The sequence below is a fragment of the Sturnira hondurensis genome, unplaced genomic scaffold (genome assembly GCF_014824575.4).
Source record: "Sturnira hondurensis isolate 20B ecotype Veracruz unplaced genomic scaffold, ASM1482457v3 Scaffold0020787, whole genome shotgun sequence".
Taxonomy (NCBI): Eukaryota; Metazoa; Chordata; class Mammalia; order Chiroptera; family Phyllostomidae; genus Sturnira; species Sturnira hondurensis.
Genome location: NW_028093418.1, coordinates 3,639,840 through 3,662,849, shown reverse-complemented (window position 1 = coordinate 3,662,849; position 23,010 = coordinate 3,639,840). Strand labels below are relative to the sequence as shown.

The following is a 23,010-nucleotide window of genomic DNA, read 5'->3' as shown; positions in this document are numbered from 1 at the left end:
CGCGTAAATAAAGAATCCATTTCGCTTCCTCCGGTGTTCGGTTTGAGTCCTTCCCAGGACTCAGAAGTTTGTTCTTTAACAGGAGAAAACTGTTGGAGGTGTGCGAAGGTGAAGTTTCATGTGCCTGTGGCTGGGAAGAGAAAATACCTTCTCCCCCGCCCCCAGGCCCCCCTCTCCCCGTTTGTGGTGGTGATGAGGAAAGAAGAGGCTAGTCCTGGAAACCAGCATCTGGTTCCCCTCGTTGAAGGGGTCCCCAGCGAGTCCTGAGCCACCCGTTAACAGCTCCTTCCTGCCAGGACGGGTTGGCGGTCAGCTAGGTCTTACTAATCTCTCCTTTGACCCCTGGCTTTGGACCCTATTCTTCCTCGCGGCGGGGTGGTGGGCGGTGGGAAGCAAGGGCAGTCCTGCACACACATTGGGAGGGAAGTGGGAACACAGGCCAAGGCTGACAGAGCTGTGGGACCCGAACGGGCACCGGAGGGCGCCGGCAGGCGTCTAGTGCGGGAGGTGGGGTGTGCTGGGGAGGAGCCCCCGATGGCTCAGGGGCGGGCCAGCACTGCCCTGCAACGGGGGAGAAGCCGAGACGTTGGCCCTCCCAGTTTCCTAGAGAGGCCGCCGAGGCCCGGGGCGGTGACGCGCGTGCGCGACCCGTTCGACCGAGAGACCCGCGCGAGGCGTGCGGGTGGCCAGAGGGCCTCGAGGAGGCGGCGCGGGAGTCGGTGAGTGGCCGGGCTGGGCGTGGGGCGCGCCCGGGACCGCTGTGCCGCGCGGGGGCGGGAGGGCGGGGGCGCCGGGGCCTGCGCGGGGTCGGGCGGCGGCCGGGGCCCGGGGCAGGGTGGGCTGGCCCGGATCCTGTCCCCACCGCGCTGCCAGCGGATCTGGGAGCGCTTCGCCCGCCGCCCGGGGCGCCTGGAGGAGAGAATTTGGAGCAATGGTTTCCGTGTTCTTCCAATTATGCAAACAAAGCGTACCCATTACGGACGATTAGGTGACAAGAGTGGGTATAAGAAAAGTAAAAGTAGCCGCAGTCCGCCGATGTTTTCTTCCGGAGGTTTTCTGCTATTTTAAAATTTACTCATAATTATGCAAACTTATATACATATATATCATGAGGTGGGATCATAACATTGCTTATGAAACGTATTGTGATAAAACAATTCTGTGATGAAATATACATACGACATTTACCGTATGCTACATAAAAAATTTACTATTTTAACCATTTTAAAGTGTATGAGTTAAAGTGTAACTCAGTGGTATTAAGTACATTCATACTGTTGCTTTTGGAATATTATAATATCTTCAGTTTGCAAAATGCTGGTTAATTTTGGTGGTAGCATTAAGATACCACTAAAACGTATTTCCAAGTATAATTAAAAGGAAACATTTGTTTGCACTCTATTTCCCATTGTACCTATTGCAAGAGGCGGTAAGTGCTCAACACGTGCTGTTTTTGGAGAAAAATAGAAAAACCTCGATTATTAGGTTGGTCGTTTTCAGAATGAAAGAAGCATGTAAAATGCAGTTTGTCAGACACGAGGTCCATCTCTGATCTGACCCCTCTGCCACGGTCTTCTGATTGGCATAGGCTCCCGAAACCAAGAATAGTTGCCTTCCCAAGTTACATGTGGTAGCTAGGAAAGAATCTTGGATTTTAAACTGTAATTCAAAAGTGAAGACTCGTTAATATTAGTTGGTTATTTTACAAGGAAATGTCAGGGAGTGTTTTTACCCGTTTTTTGATGAAAGGTTTCAGGGAATTTCCATCTGTTAATACGCACGCATGTGTCTGTATGCATTCAGGGACTGACCGATGAAGCTGCTCTTACATGTTATGTTGATGCTGATGGTATTAGACAAATTTTTGTTTAAAAAGTAATCCTTCCTGTAAGTTGAAAAGATGGGACTGTTTCAAAGATGAACTTCAAAGTGTACTTAAAAGAGGAACTAACGAAAAGCATCAAATATCCTAAGCTCTCTGTGGTTCCTGGTATCCAGGAAGTGGTAGTGTGCAAGCGGTCTCAGTCGTCCTAGGGTCGCGTGGGAGTGCAAGTACATGAAGCGCGGGAAGCATAACTTTACTTGGCAGCCCCCGGTGTTTGTACGTTGGAAACAGTCTGAAAGCACTCCATCGCTTTATTGTGCAGGGTAACACCTGCCACCGTCCAACATACCACGTGTTTGATTTATTTCAGAGTCTGTCTTCCCACTAGGTCCTCAAGGCAGTGCTGTATGTCTGCTGCATTCACTGCTAGGACCTTAGTGCCTGGTACATAGTAGTTGCTTATTAAATATTTGTTAGTGGAAGAATGAACCTCAGTTGAAGGTAAGAATTCATTGTATTTAATGCCCTCCACTGCCAAGTTAATCCTAAATATCTAAGATAGATATTTAGGAAAAATATCAGAAATAAATCAGAAAAACACAGCAAGAACTCAAAATTTCTTCAATTTTGAATAATTGTAGACTTTAACAGAGGGTACAGAACTGTATGGAGTTCCCTTATCCTCTTTACCCAGTTTGCCTTGGGTCAATACATTGTATAACCCCAGCGCAACACCAAACTCGAGACATTAACACTGGTTCAGTGCCATTGATGAAACTGCGGCTTTAAGCAGAGTTCCTCAGTGTCTGACTGTTGACCCTAGTGTGCCAGGACTCAGTCTGGAGTCCCTCCTGTTCTTAGTTGTCATGTCTCTTCACTCTCCTTCCGTCTGTGCCGGTTCCCCCACCGTCCTTGTTTTTCATAACATTGACACTTGAAAGTGTTTCGTGTTTGTAGTTTTAGAGTGACCACCCATTTGGTTTTTTGTATGTTCTCTTCTGTTTGGACTGAGAATGATGTTGAGTCTAGTTACTGGTGATGATGACCTCATCCTGTCCTGTGGTGTCTGCCAGGTGTCACACTGTAAAGACCGTGTCTTTGCCTTTGTAATTGGTGAAGTGTTTGGTGGAAGATAGTTGGAAGCATTGCGTAGGAGTACCCCGTTTCCACTTGACCTTCACCGGTCAGTCAGCGCTCCTTGGTGGGTCTGGCCCGCAGCAATCACCACTGCAGTGTTCTGTCTACTCATTACCTGGGATTCTCTGTGAGGGAGAGTTGTGTCCCCCCTTTGTTGATCTGTTCCGTTAGTTCTGTCAGTGTGTGATGTTGGCTGTGTGATTCTTTCTTCGGCTTACAGGGCAGTGCTATTGTTGTTTATTTTGTTGCCTAATTTACTCTAGCTTTGGCCATTGGGGGCTCTTTGGGGTTGCTTGTGCCCCCATCTGTCCCTTTTTGTGTCTTTCCCTGACTTTCTGGCCTCAGAAACTTCTCCTCTTGTGTCTTCCCTAGCTGGCCCTGGAATCGACCACTTCTCCACAGGCCCTGGTTCTGTTTATTAGAGAATGGTGTTCAGGTGTCAAGTTTTGGGCACTAGGTTTAAACTCCTTTCTCAATTGATATATTTGTGTGACTGCTATTTTATGATTTTAAACATGTACTGGAAGGGAAATCTTTCTTTGTTGGTGATTACTGAGAAACTTGTTTGCTTATCGTCCGTGTATAGAGTCAACCTATGTACCCTCACACCCGTAGGAAAACCATGAGAATAAGAGACTTTTTAATGAGGATTTTTAAAGGAAAACAAACAAAATCACATTTGGTGTGAGCTGAGGGAAAAATGACAAAAAGAAGAAAATGTCCTTGAAAAGTGCTTGTATATATTGCTTGGGAATTTCTCTGTTTTTTTTCTAGGCATTTATTTTCAAAATGGGAATGAGAGCAGGTTAAGGCAGGGGTCTGCAACCTCGGGGCTGGACCGGTACAGGTCCAGGCCTGTTAAGAACGAAATGTGCTTGACTGTAATGCTCTTGAATCATCCCGAACCCGTCTCTCCTGCCCCACAAGTCCGTGGAAAAATTGTCTGTCATGAAACCGGTCCCTGGTGCCAGAAAGGTTGGAGACCGCTGGGTTAAGGTGCAGCTCTTACAGAGGTGAGACCCAGCTCTGGTCACATTTCCCCGTTTGCGGGCTCACATTTGTAAGAGAATCTCAGCACGTTAATGAAGGAAGCTTTTCTCCTGTTGTCCAAAGCTAGTTGGGACTCGAGGGGACCCTGCACATCAGGATACCTGAACTCAGCTGGACAAGCTCAGCGGCCGCCATGTTTTTCCTACCTCTGGGTCTTTCATTCAGAGTTTGAAAGGCCCTCCTGGGCCTTTTGTCCTTGGTTTTATCCAAGTTCACGGTTGTAGAGGGTGGGCTTTCTTTGAAGACCTTTTCTTTGAAGACCTGGCCTCCTGTGCCACATCATTAGGCCGTCAGCCTCCCTTTCCTGTTTGTCAGTCTTCTGGTCGATAGATACTTCACTGACCTTCTACACACTTAACCCTTTATTTAGCTGCTCAGAACAGGCCAGTCTGGAGCTTATTTTTGGTGCTAATTTCACTGTGGGTCTCAGTTTCCTGAGACTGGTCATTACCATGTACATTTCTTACTGGTTGCATTTCTTCAAAGTACTTGTCTAGCCTCAAGTTCATTGTCTTCAGCCTCACTGCCAGATTTCTCCTCACCTTTAGCATCACTCTGAGTCTTTTCATTCTTTAGTCTTCTTGCTGTCTCTAGTCTGTCCTGCAAGTCTGGCTGGGAACATCAGTCTCCTCCTTCCTCTGACTCCAGCTTCCTTCTGAGCAGAGTTTCTGCTTCCTGTCTGTGCGGCCGGACCTCAGCGGGGCTGAGCCGGCCCCTCTTGCCCTGGAAGCACCCTTTCCTCTTCTGCCTGCTTTTGCTAGGGAGTGTCTTTGTTCCTCCATTTGTACCCATTTACCCCATCATCCCTCTCACTTTCCTTTGCTTTGTTTTCTCTGAATACTTCCTACCCCACCCCTTTTTTCTCAGGGCAAGGCTGAGTTTCTCCCGAGGAGAACCCTTGATGTTTTCCCCTGAGCCCTGCCCCGGAGTGCAGGAGTTTCTGGTGGCTGGCTGGTGGCCTGCTTTCTGGGCGAGCCTTCTCCCTGTCACGGTTGCAGTCATCTCCTCCTGGTGGGTCCTGGTGTTACAGAAAATGAAGTGACCAGACACCGAGGGTTCAGGAGCACAATCCTTATTACGTGCACGGGCCCAGAGGAGAGTGATCTCCAAATTCTGAGCCCTGAGCAGTGGCAAGGGTCTTTCTTTTATACTCCTGTCTTTTCTTCTTAGGCTACCTGGCAGAAGCAGGCTACAGAAAAATGTGGCAGTTATGTCTGTTTCCTTATTTGGGCATATCTGAGGTGCTGTGTCACTCTACGACTGCGTGGCAGAAGCAGGTTACAGAAGCAGATGTGGACGTTAGATTTCCCTGTGACATTCTTAGGCCAGTGGGAGGGGGCTGTCCCCTATCATTGGCAGGACTTGCTGAGCCCAGGGGCCAATGGCCACCTATTGTTTCATACTGAATGTACAAGGGGACGGCTTTTGTTTGGTAGCATGGGTAAAGGTCATGGCTTCTCTACATTTGCTCCTCGGGGACGGGGGTGGAGGGCGCCACAGTTTCAGCTGGGATGACCCTCATCTGAGACACGCACATTTTGGTGCAGGTGCCTGCTTGTCCATCTCACACTTTGTAGATTTTTGCTTTCTCTTAACATCATTTTATTTCTTTCTCTTAAAAAATATTTATTTGTTTATATTTAGAGAGAGTGGAAGGGAGGGAGAAAGAAAGGGAGAGAAACATCAATATGTGAGAGATAGGGTTGCCTCTCACGCGTCCCTAACCAGGGACCCTGCCTGCAACCTGGGCATGTGCCCTGACTGGGAACCAACCCAGTGGCCCTTCAGTTTGCAGGATGGCACTCAATCCACTGAGCCACACTGGCCAGGACCCATAACTATAACTTCTTTTTTAAAAAATATATTTTATTCCCTGGCTGGTGTAGCTCAATGGATTGAGTGCGGGCCTGCGAACCAGACGATCGTGGTTCGATTCCCAGTCAGGGCACATGCCTGGGTTGCAGGCCAGTTCCCAGCAGGGGCCAGTTCCCAGCAGGGGATGCATGAGAAGCAACCATACAGTGATATTTCTCTTCCTCTCTCCTTCCCTTCCCCTCTAAAGATAAATAAATAAATATTTTAAAAAAATATATTTTATTGATTATGCCATTACAGTTGTCCCATTCCCTTCACTCCCCTCCACCCTGCACACCCCTCCCCCACCATTCCCCCCTTTCGTTCATGTCCATGTGTCACAAGTTCTTTAGATTCTGTATTACCCATAGTATTCCTGCCCTCCCCCTGTCTATTTTCTACCTACCGTCTATGCTACCTATTCTCTGTACCTTCTCCCCTCTTCTCCTCCTCCCACTCCCCTGTTGCTAACCCTCCATGTGATCTCCATTTCTATGGCTCTGCCCCTGATCTAGCTGTCCTCTTAGTTTGCTTTTGTTTTAGGTGTGGTTATTAATAACTGAGTTTGCTGTCCTTTCACTGTTCATATTTTTTATCTTCTTTTTCTTAGATAAGTCTCTTTAACATTTCATATAATAAGGGCTTGGTGATGATGAACTCCTTGAATTTGATCTTATTTGAGAAGCACTTTATCTGTCCTTCCATTCTAAATGAAAACTTTGCTGGATAGAGCAATCTTGGTTGTAGGTCTTTGGATTTCATGACTTGGAATACTTCTTTCCAGCCCTTTCTTGCCTGTAAGGTCTCTTTCAAGAAATCTGCTGACAGTCTGATGGGCACTCCTTTGTAGGTGACTGTCCGCTTATCTCTTGCTGCTTCTAGGATTCTCTCCTTCATTCTAATCTTGGCTAATGTAATTGTGATGTGCCTTGGTGTCTTCCTTCTTGGGTCCAACTTCTTTGGGACTCACTGAGCTTCCTGGATTTCCTAGAAGTCTATTTCCTTTGCCAGACTGGGGAAGTTCTCCTTTATTATTTGTTCAAATAAGTTTTCCACTTGTGGCTGTTCCTCTTCCCCTTCTGGTACCCCTATAATTTGGATGTTGGAACGTTTAAAGATGTCCTGGAGGTTCCTAAGCCTCTCCTCATTTTTTTGAATTCTTGTTTCTTCCTTCTTTTCTGTTTGGTTGTTTCTTTCTTCCATCTGGTTCACTCCCTTGATTTGAGTCCCAGTTTCCCTTCCATCACTATTGGTTTCCTGTGCATTTCCCTTCATTTCAGTGTAGCCTTCATTTCAGTGTAGCCTTCATATGTTCCTCTAATTTGTGGCTAAAATCAAGCAGTTCTGTGAGCATCCTGATCACCAGTGTTTTGAATTGTGCATCTGAAAGGTTGGCTCTTTCTTGGTCACTTAGAATTATAGGCTCTGGGGCTTTGAGCTGTTCTTGAGTCATGATGTTTGGTCTGTTCGCACCTGTTATGTATGAGGGGCGGAGCCTTAGGTGTCAGCCTGGTCTGGGCCACCCAGTGGCTGGGTTGTGATGCTGTATGTGGGGGTGGGGTCAGAGAGGGGAAAAAATGGCGCTTTGCTCCGCTCTGCTCCCTCTCAGATTTCTGTCCCCTCTGTGGCTTCCCACAAGCAAATTGGGCCCCTCTGGTGTTGGTTCCCAGGTGTGTGGGCCCGTGTACTCTCCAGGACCCTGTGGGTTTCTCCAATGAACTCTCTGTGAGCCTGGGAGCCTCTCCCAGCCCCTTGACCCCGAGAAAGTCTTTCAAGTTGGTGCTTTCAGGCTCTAATTCCCATCCCTGGGTCCTAGCCTGAGTGGTCTGTCTCACTGTTTGCTCCTTCGCTTGGTTTATCTGCATGCAAATGTGTGACCGCAGTCAGCCAGCCGCCCTGCGCTCTCACTGGGTCTGCCCGTCACCACCCCACGCCTGGGATCTGCCAACCGCCTCCACCTCCGCTCTTGGGGTGGTGGCGCTGCTGACTCCGCCCCTCTTACCGGTCTGGCTGAGTGGTTCGTTGTTGTCGGACTTCCATAAAGTTCAGTTTTCACTGTTTTGGCTGCGTTTTTGTTTCTAAAACTTTGCTGTCTTTAAATTTAGTTGTGGGAGGGGGCACAGTGTTTCCAACTACGCCTCCATCTTGGCTGGAAGTTTGGGACTCCCATAACTATAATTTCTAAAACTTGCCTTTTACTTTGATTTTTATTTTAGGAAACTGGGAAATGGCAAAATTATAGAGAAAATGACAATATAAAATATGAGGAAAAATAACACAGGGGTAAGCACTTCTAACATTTCAGTGTATTTGCATCCCTCATTTTTCTATCTGCACTTGAATAAAAAAAGAAAGGAGAGATCTAATGTAAAAATTCCATGTTAAAAAATTATTTTACTACTGCTTGTGTGTCTCGGTTGGTTGCAGTGTTGTCTTGTAAACTGATAGGTTGCGGGTTTGGTCCCAGTTGGGGTGCATGTCAGAGGCAAGTGATGTTTCTCTCTCTGTCTCTTCTCCCCTTCCCCTCTCTCTAAAATCAGTAAGCATGTCCTTGGGTGAGGATAAAAAATAGATAAATAAAAGTAAATGACTATGGGTAAAATAGAGTAAAATCTGCTTTAACCACTACTCTCCGCCTCTGCCCCGCCGGTTGTTTTTTGTGAACCCTACCAGGCCACATTACACTCCTTGTCCCTGTGTCCCTTAAAATCACACACATGGATGATTTTAGTTTTTTTTTTCTGCAGTTGCATCTAGGAAGTTCTTTTGAACTCAGCACGTGGTGGTTATTGTTGGCAGAGGCAGTCGTACAGCCCCCAGGGAGTGGCCTTGAGCGGGCAATTCCCTGCAGAGAGGCCAGGAGCCCCCGCCGCCTGTGCTGGGCCCTTGCCTGGTCAGGGGACTGTCTTTCCCTGTCGGGTGCTTCATGTAACCCCTTTGTTGTGCTTGCATGCCTTGCCCGTGGCCCCAGGCCCAGCCTTGCTTTCTGAATTTCAGCCCCACCTGCAGGGAGTCCAGGTCTCTCTAGGGCGGCGCGAAGTGTTCGGCTGGAGTCCGCACCACCCCCACCGCCTGGGCTGCTAAGTGGCTCCGCCCTCTCGGGGACGGCAGATTTCAAGGGGCTGAATCTCGCGTAGTCTCTCTCTCCTCTCTCCCTGTAAGTTAACACTGTGCCCTGTGAGCCTGGTGTGCTTGTTTCCTGTCTCAACAACCGTCATGCTCTGGTCTCCTCTGTGGGTGACACTTACCTGCTTTCGAACCTTGGTCGCACAACCTGACTATTCAGGGGGCCCACAACCCAGGCATGTGCCCTGACTGGGAATTGAACCAGTTACCCTTTGGTTCACAGGCCAGCGCTCAGCAGCCTGTGAGCGCTGAGCCACAGCAGCCAGAGCACAACTTCCTAAATTCTATCAAACGAAATAACAGCTGGCTTCAGTGAGCCCCAGACCCTTAACTAGCAACAGCCAGCCTAGATTCACAACTTGGCTTTGCCTGGGAATCTCCAGGCCCAGCACAAGTAGCAGCCATCTCATTGCTTTATAGCTCGGACAAGGTGCCCTGGGCAAAACACAGGTGGGGGCTGACTTTGGCATGTATCACCAGGAAACCCTAGGGCCAGCACATCTAATGGACAGTTATAGACCATGGCAGAGCCCCACCACCCTGTCCCTGCACAGCTGATCCTCCATGGAGGGTGGAGATTGGTGGTGAGTGGTCACAGTCAGTCCTTGCAGATGAACGGCCTGGATAAATCTCTTCCATTGACCTGCCAACAGCAACCAAGCCTCAACTACAAGAAGAAGGGGTACTCAGCCCACACAAAGGGTACACCTTGAGTACCCAGCTTGGGTGATTGGGGAGGCTGTGCCACCGGACCCTACAGGACACCAGCTACATTAGGCCACACTACGAAGACAGGGAGTCATAGCAGCTCTACCTAATACATAGAAGCAAACACAAGGTGGCTGCCAAAATGAGGAGACAAAGAAACCTGGCCCAAATGAAAGAACAGATCATAACTCCAGAAAACTGAAGGAAATGGAGATAAGCAATCTATCAGATGCAGAGTTCAAAATACTGGTCATAAGGATGCTCAAGGAACTCAGTGAGGACCTCAGAAGCATAAAAAACTCCCAGTCAGAAACAAATGGCACACTAATTGAAATAAAGACCAGTCTACAGGGGAACAACAGCAGAGTGGATGAAGCTGAGAATCAAATCCATGATTTGGAACATAAGGAAGCAAAAAACAACCAATCAGAACAGGAAGAAAAAAGTAAAAAAAAAAATGAGGACAGTATAAGTAACATCTGGGACAGCTTTGAGAGGGCCAACATTTACGTCATTGGGGTTCCAGAAGGAGAAAAGAAAGAGCAAGAAATTGGAAATCTGTTTGAAGAAACAATGAAAGAGAACTTCCCCAATTTGGTGAAACAAAGAGATGTGCAAGCCCAGGAAGCACAGAGAGTCCCGAACAAGATGGATGCAAAGAGGCCCACTCCAGGACACCTCATAATTAAAATGCCACAGGTGAAAGAGAAAGAGAGAATCTTAAAAGCAGCAAGAAACAAGCAGTTAGTTACCTACAGTGGAGTTCCCATAAGACTGTCAACTGATTTCTCAAAAGAAACTTTGCAGGCTAAGGGGATTGGCAAGAAATACTCAAAGTCACAAAAAGCAAGGACCAGCAGCCAAGATTGCTCTAGTCAGCAAAGCTATTATTTAGAATTGAAGGGCAGAATAAAGAGCTTCCCAGACAAAAAAACTAAAGGAATTCATCAAAGGGGATTTATTTGAGAAAAAGAAGATCAAAAAATAAAATGGCAAAAAATATATATCTGTTAATAATTAAACATTAAAAACAAAGTAGGCAAACAAGAACAGAGACAGAATCATGGATTTGGAGAGTGTTTTGATGGTTGCCAGACAGGAGGGAACTGGGGGGGAATAGGTGAAGAGGTGAAGGGATTAAGAAGTACAAATAGCCCTGGCTGGTGTGGCTCAGTGGATTGAGCACAGGCCTGTGAACCAAACAGCTGCGGTTCGATCCCCAGTCAGGGCACACGCCTGGGTTGCAGGCCAGTTCCTGGTGGGGGGCACACGAGAGGCAACCATATATTGATACTTGTTTCCCTCTCTCCTTCCCTTACCCTCTAAGGATAAATAAATAAAATATTTTTTTAAAAAAGTACAAATAGCCTGGGTTGTAGGCCAGGTCCCCATTTAGGGGTGTGTGAGAGGCAACCACATATTGATGTTTCTCTCCCTCTCTATCTCCCTCCCTTCTCCTTTCTCTACATATAAATAAATAAAATCTAAAAAAAAAGTACAAGCAGGTAGTTGCAAAATGGCCATGGGGATGTAAAGTACAGTATAGGAAATGCAGTAGCCAAAGAGTTTACACTGTGTGACCCGTGGACATGAACAGTGGTGGGGGGATTGCCTGGGGGAGTCAGGGAGACATTTCCTCTTTCATTTCTGATTTATGTCACTTGAGTCTTTTTTCCCTTTGTCACACTAGCTAAAGGTTTATCAGTTTTATTGATTTTTTTCAATGAACCACCTTTTTATTTCATTGGTTTTTCTCTTTTTTAATCTCTTTTTCATTGATTTCCAGTTTGCCCTTGATGATTTCTTTCCTTCTGCTTGATTTCAGTTTAGTTCCCTCTTTTCCCAGTGTTTTAAGGTGGGAGGTTGGGCTGTTGGCTTGAGATCTCTCCTTACATGTATGTATATGAGTAATGCCCTGGACGTATTTTACTGTATTTGGGGTGTTTTCTCAGTTTACTCCAACACGTGACAGTGCGGCCCTACTGGGTCCTGGCCAGCACCACGGTGCAAATGCTCACGCGCCTTCCGGTCACACATCCAGAGATGGTCTGAACGAGGGCGCCAGGCTCCACCCTCACCCTCACATCCTCCCCTGAACACTAATATTCGTCATTTCAGTCTCTTGCAGGTGACCTCTGATGTCCTAGCAAATGGCATTGTCCACCGTGGTGCTGAAAAGGTACTCCCGAGGCTGCAGAAGCGACTGGGATACCACAGGCTTGGTTTGCACCCTGCTGGGTGGAGCCTGAGCGGCCGTGATGCCTCCAGGCAGGTGGTACGCTGTCCACCCAGCTCAGGCCCAGGCTTCCAGGGAGCGAGCGCGCCTTCAGGTGATAAAGAAAGAAGAGGAGGATGAAGGCTACACTTCAGTGCAGGCTGCTAGGCCCCAGACACTCAACCGCCCTGGCCAGGAGCTGTTCCGCCAGCTCTTCAGGCAGCTTCGCTACCACGAGTCCTCTGGGCCCCTCGAGACGCTGAGCCGGCTGCGGGAGCTCTGCCGCTGGTGGCTGAGGCCTGACGTTCTCTCCAAGGAGCAGATCCTGGAGCTGCTGGTGCTGGAGCAGTTCCTGAGCATCCTGCCTTGTGAGCTCCGGACCTGGGTGCAGCTGCATCACCCCGAGAATGGCGGGGAGGCTGCGGCCCTGCTGGAGGAGCTGCAGAGAGACTCCCAGGGGACACCATGGACGGTGAGTGTGGGCAAGTGTGCAGTGCCCGGTGAACTCCATCCATCTGCCCAGGGCCAGCTCTTCTGGGGTGGGCTTGGCCTCTGAGCCTTCAGCCTGGAGGAATGCAGGGGAAGTCTTCCCTTCCCATTCCTGTGACACCCAAGCAGCTGAGCACTAGGCCCTAAGTCGAGGGCCTTTTAGCAGGCAGTCCTTCCCACCTTCCTGGAGGACGATCGGCTACTGGAGGAGGGCCTGCCAGTATCCATAAATAACTACCACGTGCTTGGATGCGGTGACTAAGAGTGTGCGGAGTCCACGGCACATACTATCTACTGGGAGCTGATGCTGGCCTTAAAGTGGAGGTGACGTCTCTTGCTCGTAAGGGGGAGGGTTAGAGTCTGGACTTGTGGCTTCTGCGTACATGTGAAGACCCGGAAGAGCAATCTAGGACCATTTTGTGTTTTCCTCAGTAAGCCTGTTGAGGATTTGTTCCGTGAGGGATGAGACTTCCTCCCACAACCTTGGTGTTCTTGCCTACATTGTTGTCCCTTTCAGAGCCTCCTCAGTTTATTGAAAAGAAAATAAAAAACTGATCTAACAGTGAGAAATTGTTTGGTGTTTGAGCACCTACCATGCCCTTGGCCGTGGCCTAGGTGCTGCAAACCGAGCCGCCAGTCCCAGTGCCAGCAGAAGAGCAGCAGGTCAGTCCCGGGCACCCTGCTGCTCCCTCGCCCACAGGCGAGCTGCTCAGTGCTTCCTGCATCTCGTTTATCATTTGTGTAGGCTTCTTTAAAATTGTTATTTCTGTAAAAATATGTGCAACTCTACGGATATGATTCATGCACAAATAAAAGTTACTTTTAAGATTTCTGAAACATACTTCCCCACACATTTAATATAGAATTAAGTCAGTCACATCTGAACATGGCCTACCAGCTGTCAATGGTAATAAATCAATATGAGGTGTGACTGTGGAAAAGAAAACCTCTTTGCTCATCATTGGGTACTATTTTTAAAAATCTAAAAGAGCAGTTATTATAATTTTTACATCACCATTGTGGCTTGGTTGTAGTCAACTCATTTAGATCTAGATGTAAGGGTTTAAAATCCATGGAAACATACCAAACGAGCAGGACGGCCCACCTGGGTGAAAGTCAGCCAGAAACGAGAGACTGGAAACCGGCCTGGGAGGAAGCCTCTCAGAACTGAAATGCTCACGATGCACGTGAAGTTACGCAGTCATCCCCTGGTTCCTCCAAAAGACCAGAATGGGAGAAACCGGTGTCCGGGAAGGCTGAGCCTCAGACCTGCCTGGCTGTGCTTCCATGGTCGCCGCGTCTCCCTCTCCTCCCTTCGGCAGGTTTGGGAAGGACAGGAGATCATCGTGAGCAGTTGGTCATTGTTAGTCCATAGCTCGGTGGCAGGTGCCTCACAGCCTCAGCCCGCGTCAGCGCCCGTGTGAGTGGGGATGTGGTGGCCCCAGGTCCGGGAAGCAGAGGTTCGCTGGCTGTAGTTGCCTGTGCTCGTTTTTATACCGGGGTCGCCTTGCCTCAGACACCAGCACTGTGTGAAGGCCCAGAGCCAAGGGTGCCTCCTCCTCCTTGGGGGGAACTGCCATTTTTTTGCAGCTGAAACATTTTCTTCCATGGTCCTTGGCTGACCCTCTCTGCACTGTGGCTTTGCCACTGTTTAGTGTGACTGCTCCCGTCAGGCGTGCGGCCTGGGAGCCATGCTGCCTCTGGAATCGCTCTGCGTGCAAGGGCGTAGAGCTTGGTAGACTTTGTCCATCTGCATCTCTGTGTAACTCTCAGGAGTTAATGTCTTTCATTTCTGAGTTCCAGGCCAGGGGTGGGGGCTGAGGGCTAGTGTGGTGGGTGTCACCGAGGCACCTGTGGCCTGACCACTTGCCAGGTGCTTTCTGATGTCGAGCTGGACTCTGGCTGCACTGGTCACCCCGTTGGCCCACACTAGAGCCCAGGGAGGCTGAGAAGTGAGGGTTCCTTCCTGAGCTTCCCCCTGCTCCTCTCCCTGTAGCTAATAAAAGGCCTGGTTCTGAGTTGCATCCTGATTCCCAAGGGATCCTCTCGCATTTTCTTCTTGCCAGGACCCAGCCCCTGCCCAGAGCCTGGATGTGCGCTGGATGGGCACAGGAGCTCTGCAAGCCTCGCAGTCGTGGCCCTCCACACCACCTCTCAGGAGCAGCTCCACTCTGGGGGACCACCTGGAGCCCCGCTCTGAAACAGGAGTGCGTGACTTCCTGGCTGGGCAACCTGGTACTCACCGCCTGGCTCTGAGACCCCAGCCTCGTCCCACCTTCCCAGATTCCTGTGGTGTCTCATTCCACTGTCTTTCCTCTCCCAAGACCCCCTGCCCCTCCTGGCCCTTAGCTCTGTGTCTTTCCCTTCTCTTCCGTGACCCATGTCCGCCTGGCCCCTCTTCCCGTTGTGGCCCCATACCTCACTCTCCGGCCCCAGCAAACACTGGGGAAGTGTGAACTGGGCGTTTATTGCAGGCCACGCCTCCTCATGGGTGTAGGAGGGCTCTTGGGGGGCAGAGGGGCTTCGCAGTGGGGTGCCAAGCACTGGGCTGCCCTCTCTCATGGTTCTTTCTTCTTCAGGTCCTCCAGCTGCCCAGGTGCCTGCCCTTTCCCAGAGAGAGGGGTGCCCAGAAGATGGGGGGACAGCCCAGCCTCAGGTGAGCCACCGGGCCTGCAGTCCTCCCTCCCATCCCACTGTGCTGCCTGATGGAGCCGCCGTGGCGCCCCAGGTCCTGCGTCTCTGTCCAGTGGCCTCATGCCCAGAGACCAGGCTGTCCCCCGTGGGCCCAGTGCTCTTCTGCGTGACGGTCTTCTCTTTCGCTCTTGCCAGATACCCCCGGGCTCGCAGGGCGCTAGTCCACCCCTGCCTCCTGCTGGGCGCCAGGAGCAGTGGGCTGGCTGTGAGTGCAGGACTATGCTTTTTCAGGAGGCTCTGACTTTCAAGGACGTGGAGGTGACCTTCTCCCAGGATGAGTGGGGGTGGCTGGCCCCTGCTCAGAGGAACCTGTACAGGGACGTGATGCTGGAGAACTACGGGAACCTGGTTTCTCTGGGTAAGGCCTTGCTGGCCCCCTGCTCCCGCCCACCTTTCTCCTGCCTCCTCAGCCTTCCTTCCGGTGCCCACGCATGAAGGGCCTGACCCAGGCTGAGATCCCAGCTCTGTGATCTAATGACCAAGCCACTTAATCTGTCACCCAGTCTCTCCTCTTGAAAATCGGGGGTAAGGGTGCCCAGCTTGCTGGGTCGTTGTAAAGATGCAAAGTCCCATGCATCGAGTTCCTAGTCCGTTTGGGCATCTAAAGTACGTCAGTGTGTTTCCCTGAGGGTGTTGTCACGTGGTTCCCACCTCCAGAGACGCCCAGTGACCCTTTTGGCTGTGACTCCTCTCAGCCCCTTGTTGCTGCTCAGGGCTGTTGGGAGTGGCTGTCTGGGCCTCCTGCCTCAGCCTCCTCTCCTGCCTCCCTGGCCTTCCCTTCTCCCTCCCAAACCCCAGGCCCAGACCGCCCTGGGGAGGGGTTCTGTGTGATGCCCCTGCCCTCCTCCTCTGCAGTGGGGCCACTCGCCAAGCCTGCGCTGATCTCCTGGCTGGAGACAAGGGAGCCGTGGGGCCTGAACGTCCAGGGAGTACAGCCTAAGGGCGACCCAGGTGCTGCCTCTGCAGGTGAGTCCCAGAGAACCTGCCAGATCCTGCTCTCCCAGCATCTGGTCTTCTCTTTCTGTGGTCTTTCCCACTGGGAAAATCGTGGGGAGCTCACTCCACGGTCAGCTGGAAGGAAGGTCCTTGTTGGTGTGGCTGAGGAGTGCGGGGCCCTGGGTGTCTCCCATCCAGACTGGCCTGCTTATTAGACACTCGTTTCTGGCCCTGCCCTTCCCCCGGATGGTCTTTTGGTGACGCTCTTGTCCATGGGAGGGCCTCACTGTGCCTCCTCCTTCCCTCCATGGGGCTCCTCAGTGCTGTGCTGCATTCCCACTGAAGCTCCCCTGCCTGCTCCTTCCTGCTCTTAGGAGCCCTCCTTCCAGTCCTGACAGGGCAGCCCACCCTCTTCGGAGCCCTGGCCCCAGCTCTGTCTTGTGCTGTGGTTCCTTTCCTGTCTCTCGCACTGAAGTGTCGTCACACTGGCCTCTCCACCCTTTTTCTTTTGTAACTGCATGTGATTTCCAGCTGCTCTGCCCTTCTGCTTCTCCTCCCCTCTTCCCTGCCATCTGGGACACCCTTCCGTGCTTTGCCTCATCGCTGTTTTGTAAAGGTGTCGGCAGTCAGGCAAAGGCCACACCACCTAAGTTCATGGCCCGTTTTTGTCCCTCGGTGCTTTCGGCAGCTTCAAGGGGGGGAAAAGAGTACATTCTCTTGTGTTTTATTTTGTGTCAGGAGGTGAGCTCCAGATTAAAACAAACAAGCTCCTCTTGAATCGCGAGCCTTTGGAAGAAGCAGAAACCTCGGCTGTGTCATCAGGATGTCACGTGATGAGGGTGTCGGAGGAGACCGGGCTGGGAGAGCCTTCGGAACCACAGAGCAGCCTGCAGGAGCGGTGTGGCGATCCCACACCAGTGAGTGTTAAGAAAAAAGAGACCAGCTTCAGTCTCAAGACAGAAGAAGAATCGGGGGAACCGGGAGGTGGCAGTGGCCTCGGTCTTAAACACGTGGTGAATTTGCGAGTTCCCAGGAGAAAGCGAGCCCTGAAGCGTGGCTGCCGCCGGCACTTCTGGGGCGGCGCCTACCACCACGACTGCAAGGAGTACGGCAGGGGCCTCAGGCGCCTGATCTGCGCATTGGGCCTGCGCCAGAGGCTGCGCGCCGCGTTGAAGGGGGTTGCGAAGGACGCGCACGGGAAGGACTTCCTGAGCTCTTGTCTCCGGTGGAGTCTGCATGGGGCGGGGGCGCTGTACAAGTGCAGCGACTGCGGCAGGACCTTCGGTCACCGCTCCCACCTTGCGCACCACCAGAGGCTCCACACGCAGGAGAAACCCTTTAAGTGTCGGGTGTGTGGGAAAGCCTTCAGGTGGAGCTCGAACCGCGCGCGACACGAGAGAATTCACACTGGGCTGAAGCCTTATAAGTGCAGTTTGTGTGACAAGGCCTTCCAGCGCGTGTTTGCCTACCATCTGCACCAGGAGACCCACGCAGGTCAGAAACTTCTGGAATCCGCTCAGTGTGAGGAAGTGCGCCCCTGCGGCTCAAGGTTGGATCGTTTGCAGGACCGGAGCGGGGAGAGTCTCTTCGACTGCAGCCAGTGTCGGAAGTCCTTCCACTGCAAGTCCTACATCCTTCAGCATCAGAGGATCCACACCCAGGAGAAGCCCTACAAATGCACCAAGTGCAGGAAAACCTTTAGGTGGAGGTCCAACTTTTCTCGCCATAAGAGGATGCACCAGGAAGACAAGTTCCGTAACCAAGATGCCCGCGGAGAAGACCCCCGGGAGCCCCCCAGCGGCAGCCAGCCCCCGAGTGCCCCCGCGGTGGAGAAGGCGTTCCTCTGTCAGCAGTGCGGGCGAACCTTCCCGGGGAAGAAGTCTCTCCTCAACCACCAGCGGGTCCACGCGGGCCGGGAGCCCTACCGGTGCGGCGAGTGCGCCAAAGACTTCGCCCACAGGTCGGCCTTCCTCGTGCACAAGAAGCAGCACGCCCTGAAGAGGAAAGCCGAGGCCGCGCCCCCCTCTGCCCCGGACGGGGGGCTCCCGGGCGGCCCCAGCAGCCAGGCCGCAGAGGCGCGCTTCAAGTGCAGCCACTGCGGCAAAGCCTTCCGCAACCACTCGTTCCTCCTCATCCACCAGCGGGTGCACACGCGCGAGAAGCCGTACAAGTGCCGGGAGTGTGGGAAGGCCTTCCGGTGGAGCTCCAACCTGTCCCGCCACCAGCGGAGCCACTCGCTCGGCAAGCTGTTCGTGTACCATGACAGCGGCGGCGCCGTGGAGCTGCAGCAGCAGGTCCTCATCGGAGAGAAGCCCTTCTGGTGCCAGGAGTGTGGGAAAACCTTCACCCGCAAAAGGAGCCTCCTGGACCACAAGGGCATCCACAGCGGGGAGAAGCGCTACAAGTGCAACCTGTGCGAGAAGTCCTACGACAGGAACTACCGCCTCGTGAACCATCAGAGGATCCACACCAAGGAGAAGCCCTTCAAATGCCAGTGGTGCGGGAAGGACTTCATCGGAAGGCACACCCTCTGCATCCACCAGAGAAAACACACCCGCTCGGCTGAGGCGCCGCCCTCCCGGGACACGGGGGCGACTTCGGGGGCGACTTCGCAGGAGTCGAAGCCCAGCGTGGAGACGCCCCTGGAGGCCCGCCAGGGAGCGTGCGAGGGGAGCGCCAGGCCCGCTGGCCTCCAGGACGCACCCGCGGGGAAGAAGTGTCACAGATGCAGCACGTGTGGGAAGACTTTCAGCAAGACCTCACAGCTCATCAGCCACAAGAGGTTTCACACGCGTGAGAGGCCCTTCAAGTGCACGGAGTGTGGGAAGACCTTCAGGTGGTCTTCCAATTTGGCTAGGCACATGAAAAGGCACATCGGTGATTAGCCAGGGGCCTGGCCGTGGGAGGAGAGGGTCCCCAGCCAACCAGCAGGGGAGGCTGCAGTTGGAGGTACGGGCACAACCTTCACAGGGCGCCCGGCCCTGTCTGTTTCAGAAGTGGGTCACAGAGCCTCCCGAGGGTTCAGAAACTCAGGGTGGCCCCCATCCTGCCCACTGGGTGGTGAGATTCTCCTTGGTGACCTGGAGACTCGGGCCCTCAGGAGCGGGGTTTGTTGGATGGCCCGCCCGGAGCTCCCCGAGCCGGGTCTTCTTTCGTGTCTGTACCGGGAGAGACCGTCACCCTTTCCTCTGACACGGTGTCTCTGGCATGGTGGGCTGTGGCTGATGGGAAGGGGCCGGTGAGGTCCTAGTTCCCGCTGGGTCTGACCTGTGACGGTGCCTGTTCTGTTTGACCTTGTGAGTGTGAAGCAGCTCTAACTCCTCCCAGTGTGGCCCAGGAGCCTCCTGGGGAGTTCCACCCACCGCGTCCACAGGCACAGCCAGCTTTGGGTGTCTGCCGTGGGCAGCACGCGGAGGGGAGCAGGGTCTGGGCTGCCTCCCTGCCGAAGGGAGCGCGCTGTGCCTCATCACCACCTCCCTGCCGCAGACGGGAGCAATGTGCATGGGCAGTGATGTGCTGAGCTCCCCACCTCCAGGGCTGTCCTGTGAGCCAGAGGCCCAGCAGGACCAGGACAGAGAAAAAAAACTGTGGTCTGGAATCATGACAGATGATAAACATGTGAGCTACATAGAGTGGTTGGTGTGTGTGTTGTGGACACATGAACCAGAGGAGGAGGAGAGGATGTGCTGGATTGTGAGGTGGGTTGCGATTTTAAGTGGGCCGGTCACGAAGGGCCTCAAAAGAGAAGGTGTAATTGAAGGAGGTCAGGGAGGGAGCCCTATAGGTGTTAGAACCAGGCGCAGGAGGTCTTGGCTGGTGTCCTCGGGGAGTGACAGGAGGCCCCTGACCAGGGTGGGGTGAGCCGAACCGGCTGGGGGAGAGGGGCCCAGGCAGGCGCTGGCCAAGCCTTGTGAGCGTGGGGTGCTCTTGAACAGTGAGTTGAGGAGTGATGTGCTCTGAATGCGAGTTACCTTTTACAAGAGTTAGCCACAGACCCAAGGACTCGGTAAAATGGCAGAGCTGAAAATTTTGTGTGTAGTTATCCTGTTGCCAGTTTCCAAGAGTGGACTCCCCATCCCACCAAGCGTCTGAATGTTCTGCCAGCCGCAGCTCTCAGCAGATGTGAGCAGCTGTGGACCACAGCCCCAGGCCCCAGCCCCAGGCCCCAGCCTGTCCCTGCTGGCCCGGCTTTCCCCGAGCCGCCTCTCTGTAAGCCCTCTCCCCTGGGCCCACCTCTCCTGGTACCTGTGTTGCCTGGATTTGCAAACATTTCACTCCCCATTGCAGTCGGCGAGGCCAGGGGCTGGTGCTTGTTTGTCTGGTTGCCACACAGAAGAGGTTTTGCACAGTTGCCTCTGTGAAGGACTCCAGAGCCGAATTTAGTTTATAGGTAAGTCTTGATTGGAAGTTTTTGAAAGGGCCCCCTACTCCCCAGTGAAATGATGATGGGAGGGTGCCATTGGACAGTGTCGGGCTGCCCCAGCCTCACTTCTCACCTTGCACCCCACTCTGGTTGGAGGACACCCCTTTTCTCAATCTGCCCCACCTCTCTCAGGAGGAACTGGAGCTCTGGCTGAAGAGAGCCAGGTGGGCGGGGACTCCACTGGGAGTGGGTGGGCACAGGCCTGTCAGTCAGCTCCTCGTGCGCTCAGCCCCACCCCTGCTGACCGGGACCGGCTGCTCAGGCCAGTCGCAGAGAAGAAAGCACAGGAAATGTAAATTCATAGGACCGTCTCACACTCATCTACTTGGCAGATTTTTAAAAGCCCTAGTGTGGGTGTGCACCAGTGGGAACTCATAGCGGTGGGAGTGGAGATTGTGCGAAGCAGTTTTCAAAATCTTGTGAAGTTGTGTGCACTCTATAACCCAGTGATTCTGCTCCTGGATAAGCCACAGAATAAATCCACGTGAAGAAGGAGATGTGTCAGGCTCTGTGCATTGCACTGTTGTTCACTGCGGTATTGTTGAGATTGAGAAAAGCTTCAGTTTCCATCAACAGAAGAACAGAGAAGTGGGCTGTTTTTGCTACTTTAAAAAGTGAATATGAAAGCTAGAATTACATCTTTCACAGATCAATCAAAAATGGTGCTGAGAAAGTGGCGGAAGTTACATATAAATATCATTTCTGTGGATTTAAACACTGTGTGTCTCCATTACTTCCTTGTGTTTCCCTTTTTCTCCAAAATGAACTTGAAATGCCAGCCTCACGGGGTGACTAGGGGTGGAGGATGGCTGAAGAGGTCATGTGTGTACAGTGATTGGCCTAGTGCCTGGCATGTGGGCGTTGCTGGCATATAGTAGACCACGTTGTTACTGTTTGGCGCACTAATGTATTTCCTGTGGATTCAAATTACGTGATGTCAGAGTGTAGAATCACGCACTGGAATGATGAGTGAAAGTCCTGCTTTGCTGATGAAGTTACGGTGGGCGCCGGAGGCTGCAGTCATGCGATAGTTCTTTTTAAAATAGATGCAGTCGGTTCGGCATGTTGATTTATTAACAGCATTGTGCGGTGGGTTCTTTTTTTTTTTTTTTAACTGTTTGCTTTAAACACTTGAAAATAAAGACTTTTGAAGCATGAGCTCTGACATCTGATTTTATAGGAATCCTGGCCCTGCCCTCTAAGTGATGGGACTTAGAATGAGTCACAGTCTCTCCAGGCTCCTCTGCAGAAATTGGGAGCCACACAAACGGCTCTGGGGACGGAGTGGCTAAGCCAGGCTGAGTCTAGATGGAACACTGGGAGCCTTAGACGTGGTGTTCCCCACGTGGTGACATGTGATCTCCACAATGTGCAGCTCACAGGAAGGTGTAAGCTCTCTTTCCTTCGTTCCTCCTTGCCTGATAGTAACCAGGAAAGCCAGAAGCCACCAACTTGTAAGTTTAATGACGAGATGGACTCTGTGGACGTAGATGCACAGTCAGTCATTCCACCTCGTTAGGGAGGTGAGGAAAGGTTCGCGTACCCACTGCCACACCTCTTAAGTGTCAGCCAGGTTGTTGTCAGGAGCCAGCAACCATAGCGATGATTTTAACAAAAAGTGTGTGAAGAGTTCTTTGTTAGGTACATGTAAGTAAAAGGCAAGAAGGAAGTGCGAAGGTGGCAGGATGGTGTGACTGTGAGCGGTAACTGCCACCCCAGCCCTGCGTGAGCTCATTTTTGATGTTTGACCGTTGGTAACTGGTTAACTTTCAAGCCCTGTTCCTTACACCTGGGCAAGCTGATAGAAAGTGAGGTGCTCCTTCTCAGCTCCCGAGGGGGGGTTTATGCAAACCCCAGGACCCCTGCCCTTAACCACAGTAAAAACCAGACCTGCTCACCCCTCCTTTCAGTCAAGGTAAACCAACTGGTATGGGTGCCTGTCCCTTCCCCAGAGAGCCTGGCTATGGGAATAACTCACTTTTCTGTAACCTCTTGATGTGTGTGATGGCCTTAGTCTTGATGTCCCAACCAGCCCGGGTGGTGATGGAGCATCCGCCTTACCTCTACTGTGCAAGCTTTAAAGCAGGAGTAGAGGGGTCAGAATTGTTCGGAGGTGAGACGCGGGAAGAGAACCCCTGCAGATGCAGACCTGTGGGGGGGGGGCTTTGTCTGGGGAGGGCCCGTCTTTTTGTTCTATTCAGGCCTTCAGCTGACTGGATGAGGCCCATCCAGCTTTCGTAGAGTGATGTGCTTTATTCACAGTCCATGAGTTTAAATATTAATCCAAAAACACCCAGAAAAAAACCCCTAACACCAGGCAGCTCCCATGGGGGTTTACGGCCCAGGCAAATAGACGTGAAATTCATTGTTACACGCCCCCAGCATCATAGGCGTCCTCTTCTGATCCTGCATCACAGCACTGTCGGCACCGCTCAGAGGGGTGCTGCCCAGAGGTTTCCAGCCCATCTCAGGCCCCCACACAAGGGCGCACATTTCAGGCTCGAGAGAAGCAGCAGGTGGCTCGGGGGGCTTGGTCCTCCATGAGGGTGGGGG

At 52.1% G+C, this 23,010-nt stretch overlaps 1 protein-coding gene across 6 annotated transcripts; it reads left to right on the top strand.

Moving 5' to 3' along the window:
* Positions 1–640: 640 nt before the first annotated feature.
* On the top strand, positions 641–21,615 carry ZNF445 (zinc finger protein 445). Of its 6 annotated transcripts, none has more exons than XR_005064202.1 (8): positions 641–719; positions 11,819–12,387; positions 14,471–14,639; positions 14,984–15,060; positions 15,330–15,456; positions 15,954–16,064; positions 16,773–20,424; positions 20,590–21,615. XR_005064202.1 is itself a non-coding variant. In XM_037030398.1 (8 exons), exons 2-8 carry the CDS (start codon positions 11,959–11,961, stop codon positions 18,917–18,919), a joined length of 2,859 nt encoding a protein of 952 aa, XP_036886293.1. In that variant the 5' UTR covers positions 641–719; positions 11,819–11,958; the 3' UTR covers positions 18,920–21,615. The 6 variants fall into 6 exon arrangements, 5 of the variants coding, with proteins under 5 accessions (XP_036886293.1, XP_036886291.1, XP_036886289.1 ...); XM_037030398.1 differs by having other exon boundaries at positions 11,819–12,030; positions 12,232–12,387; positions 16,773–21,615; XM_037030396.1 differs by having other exon boundaries at positions 16,773–18,870; positions 19,795–21,615.
* Positions 21,616–23,010: the final 1,395 nt, after the last annotated feature.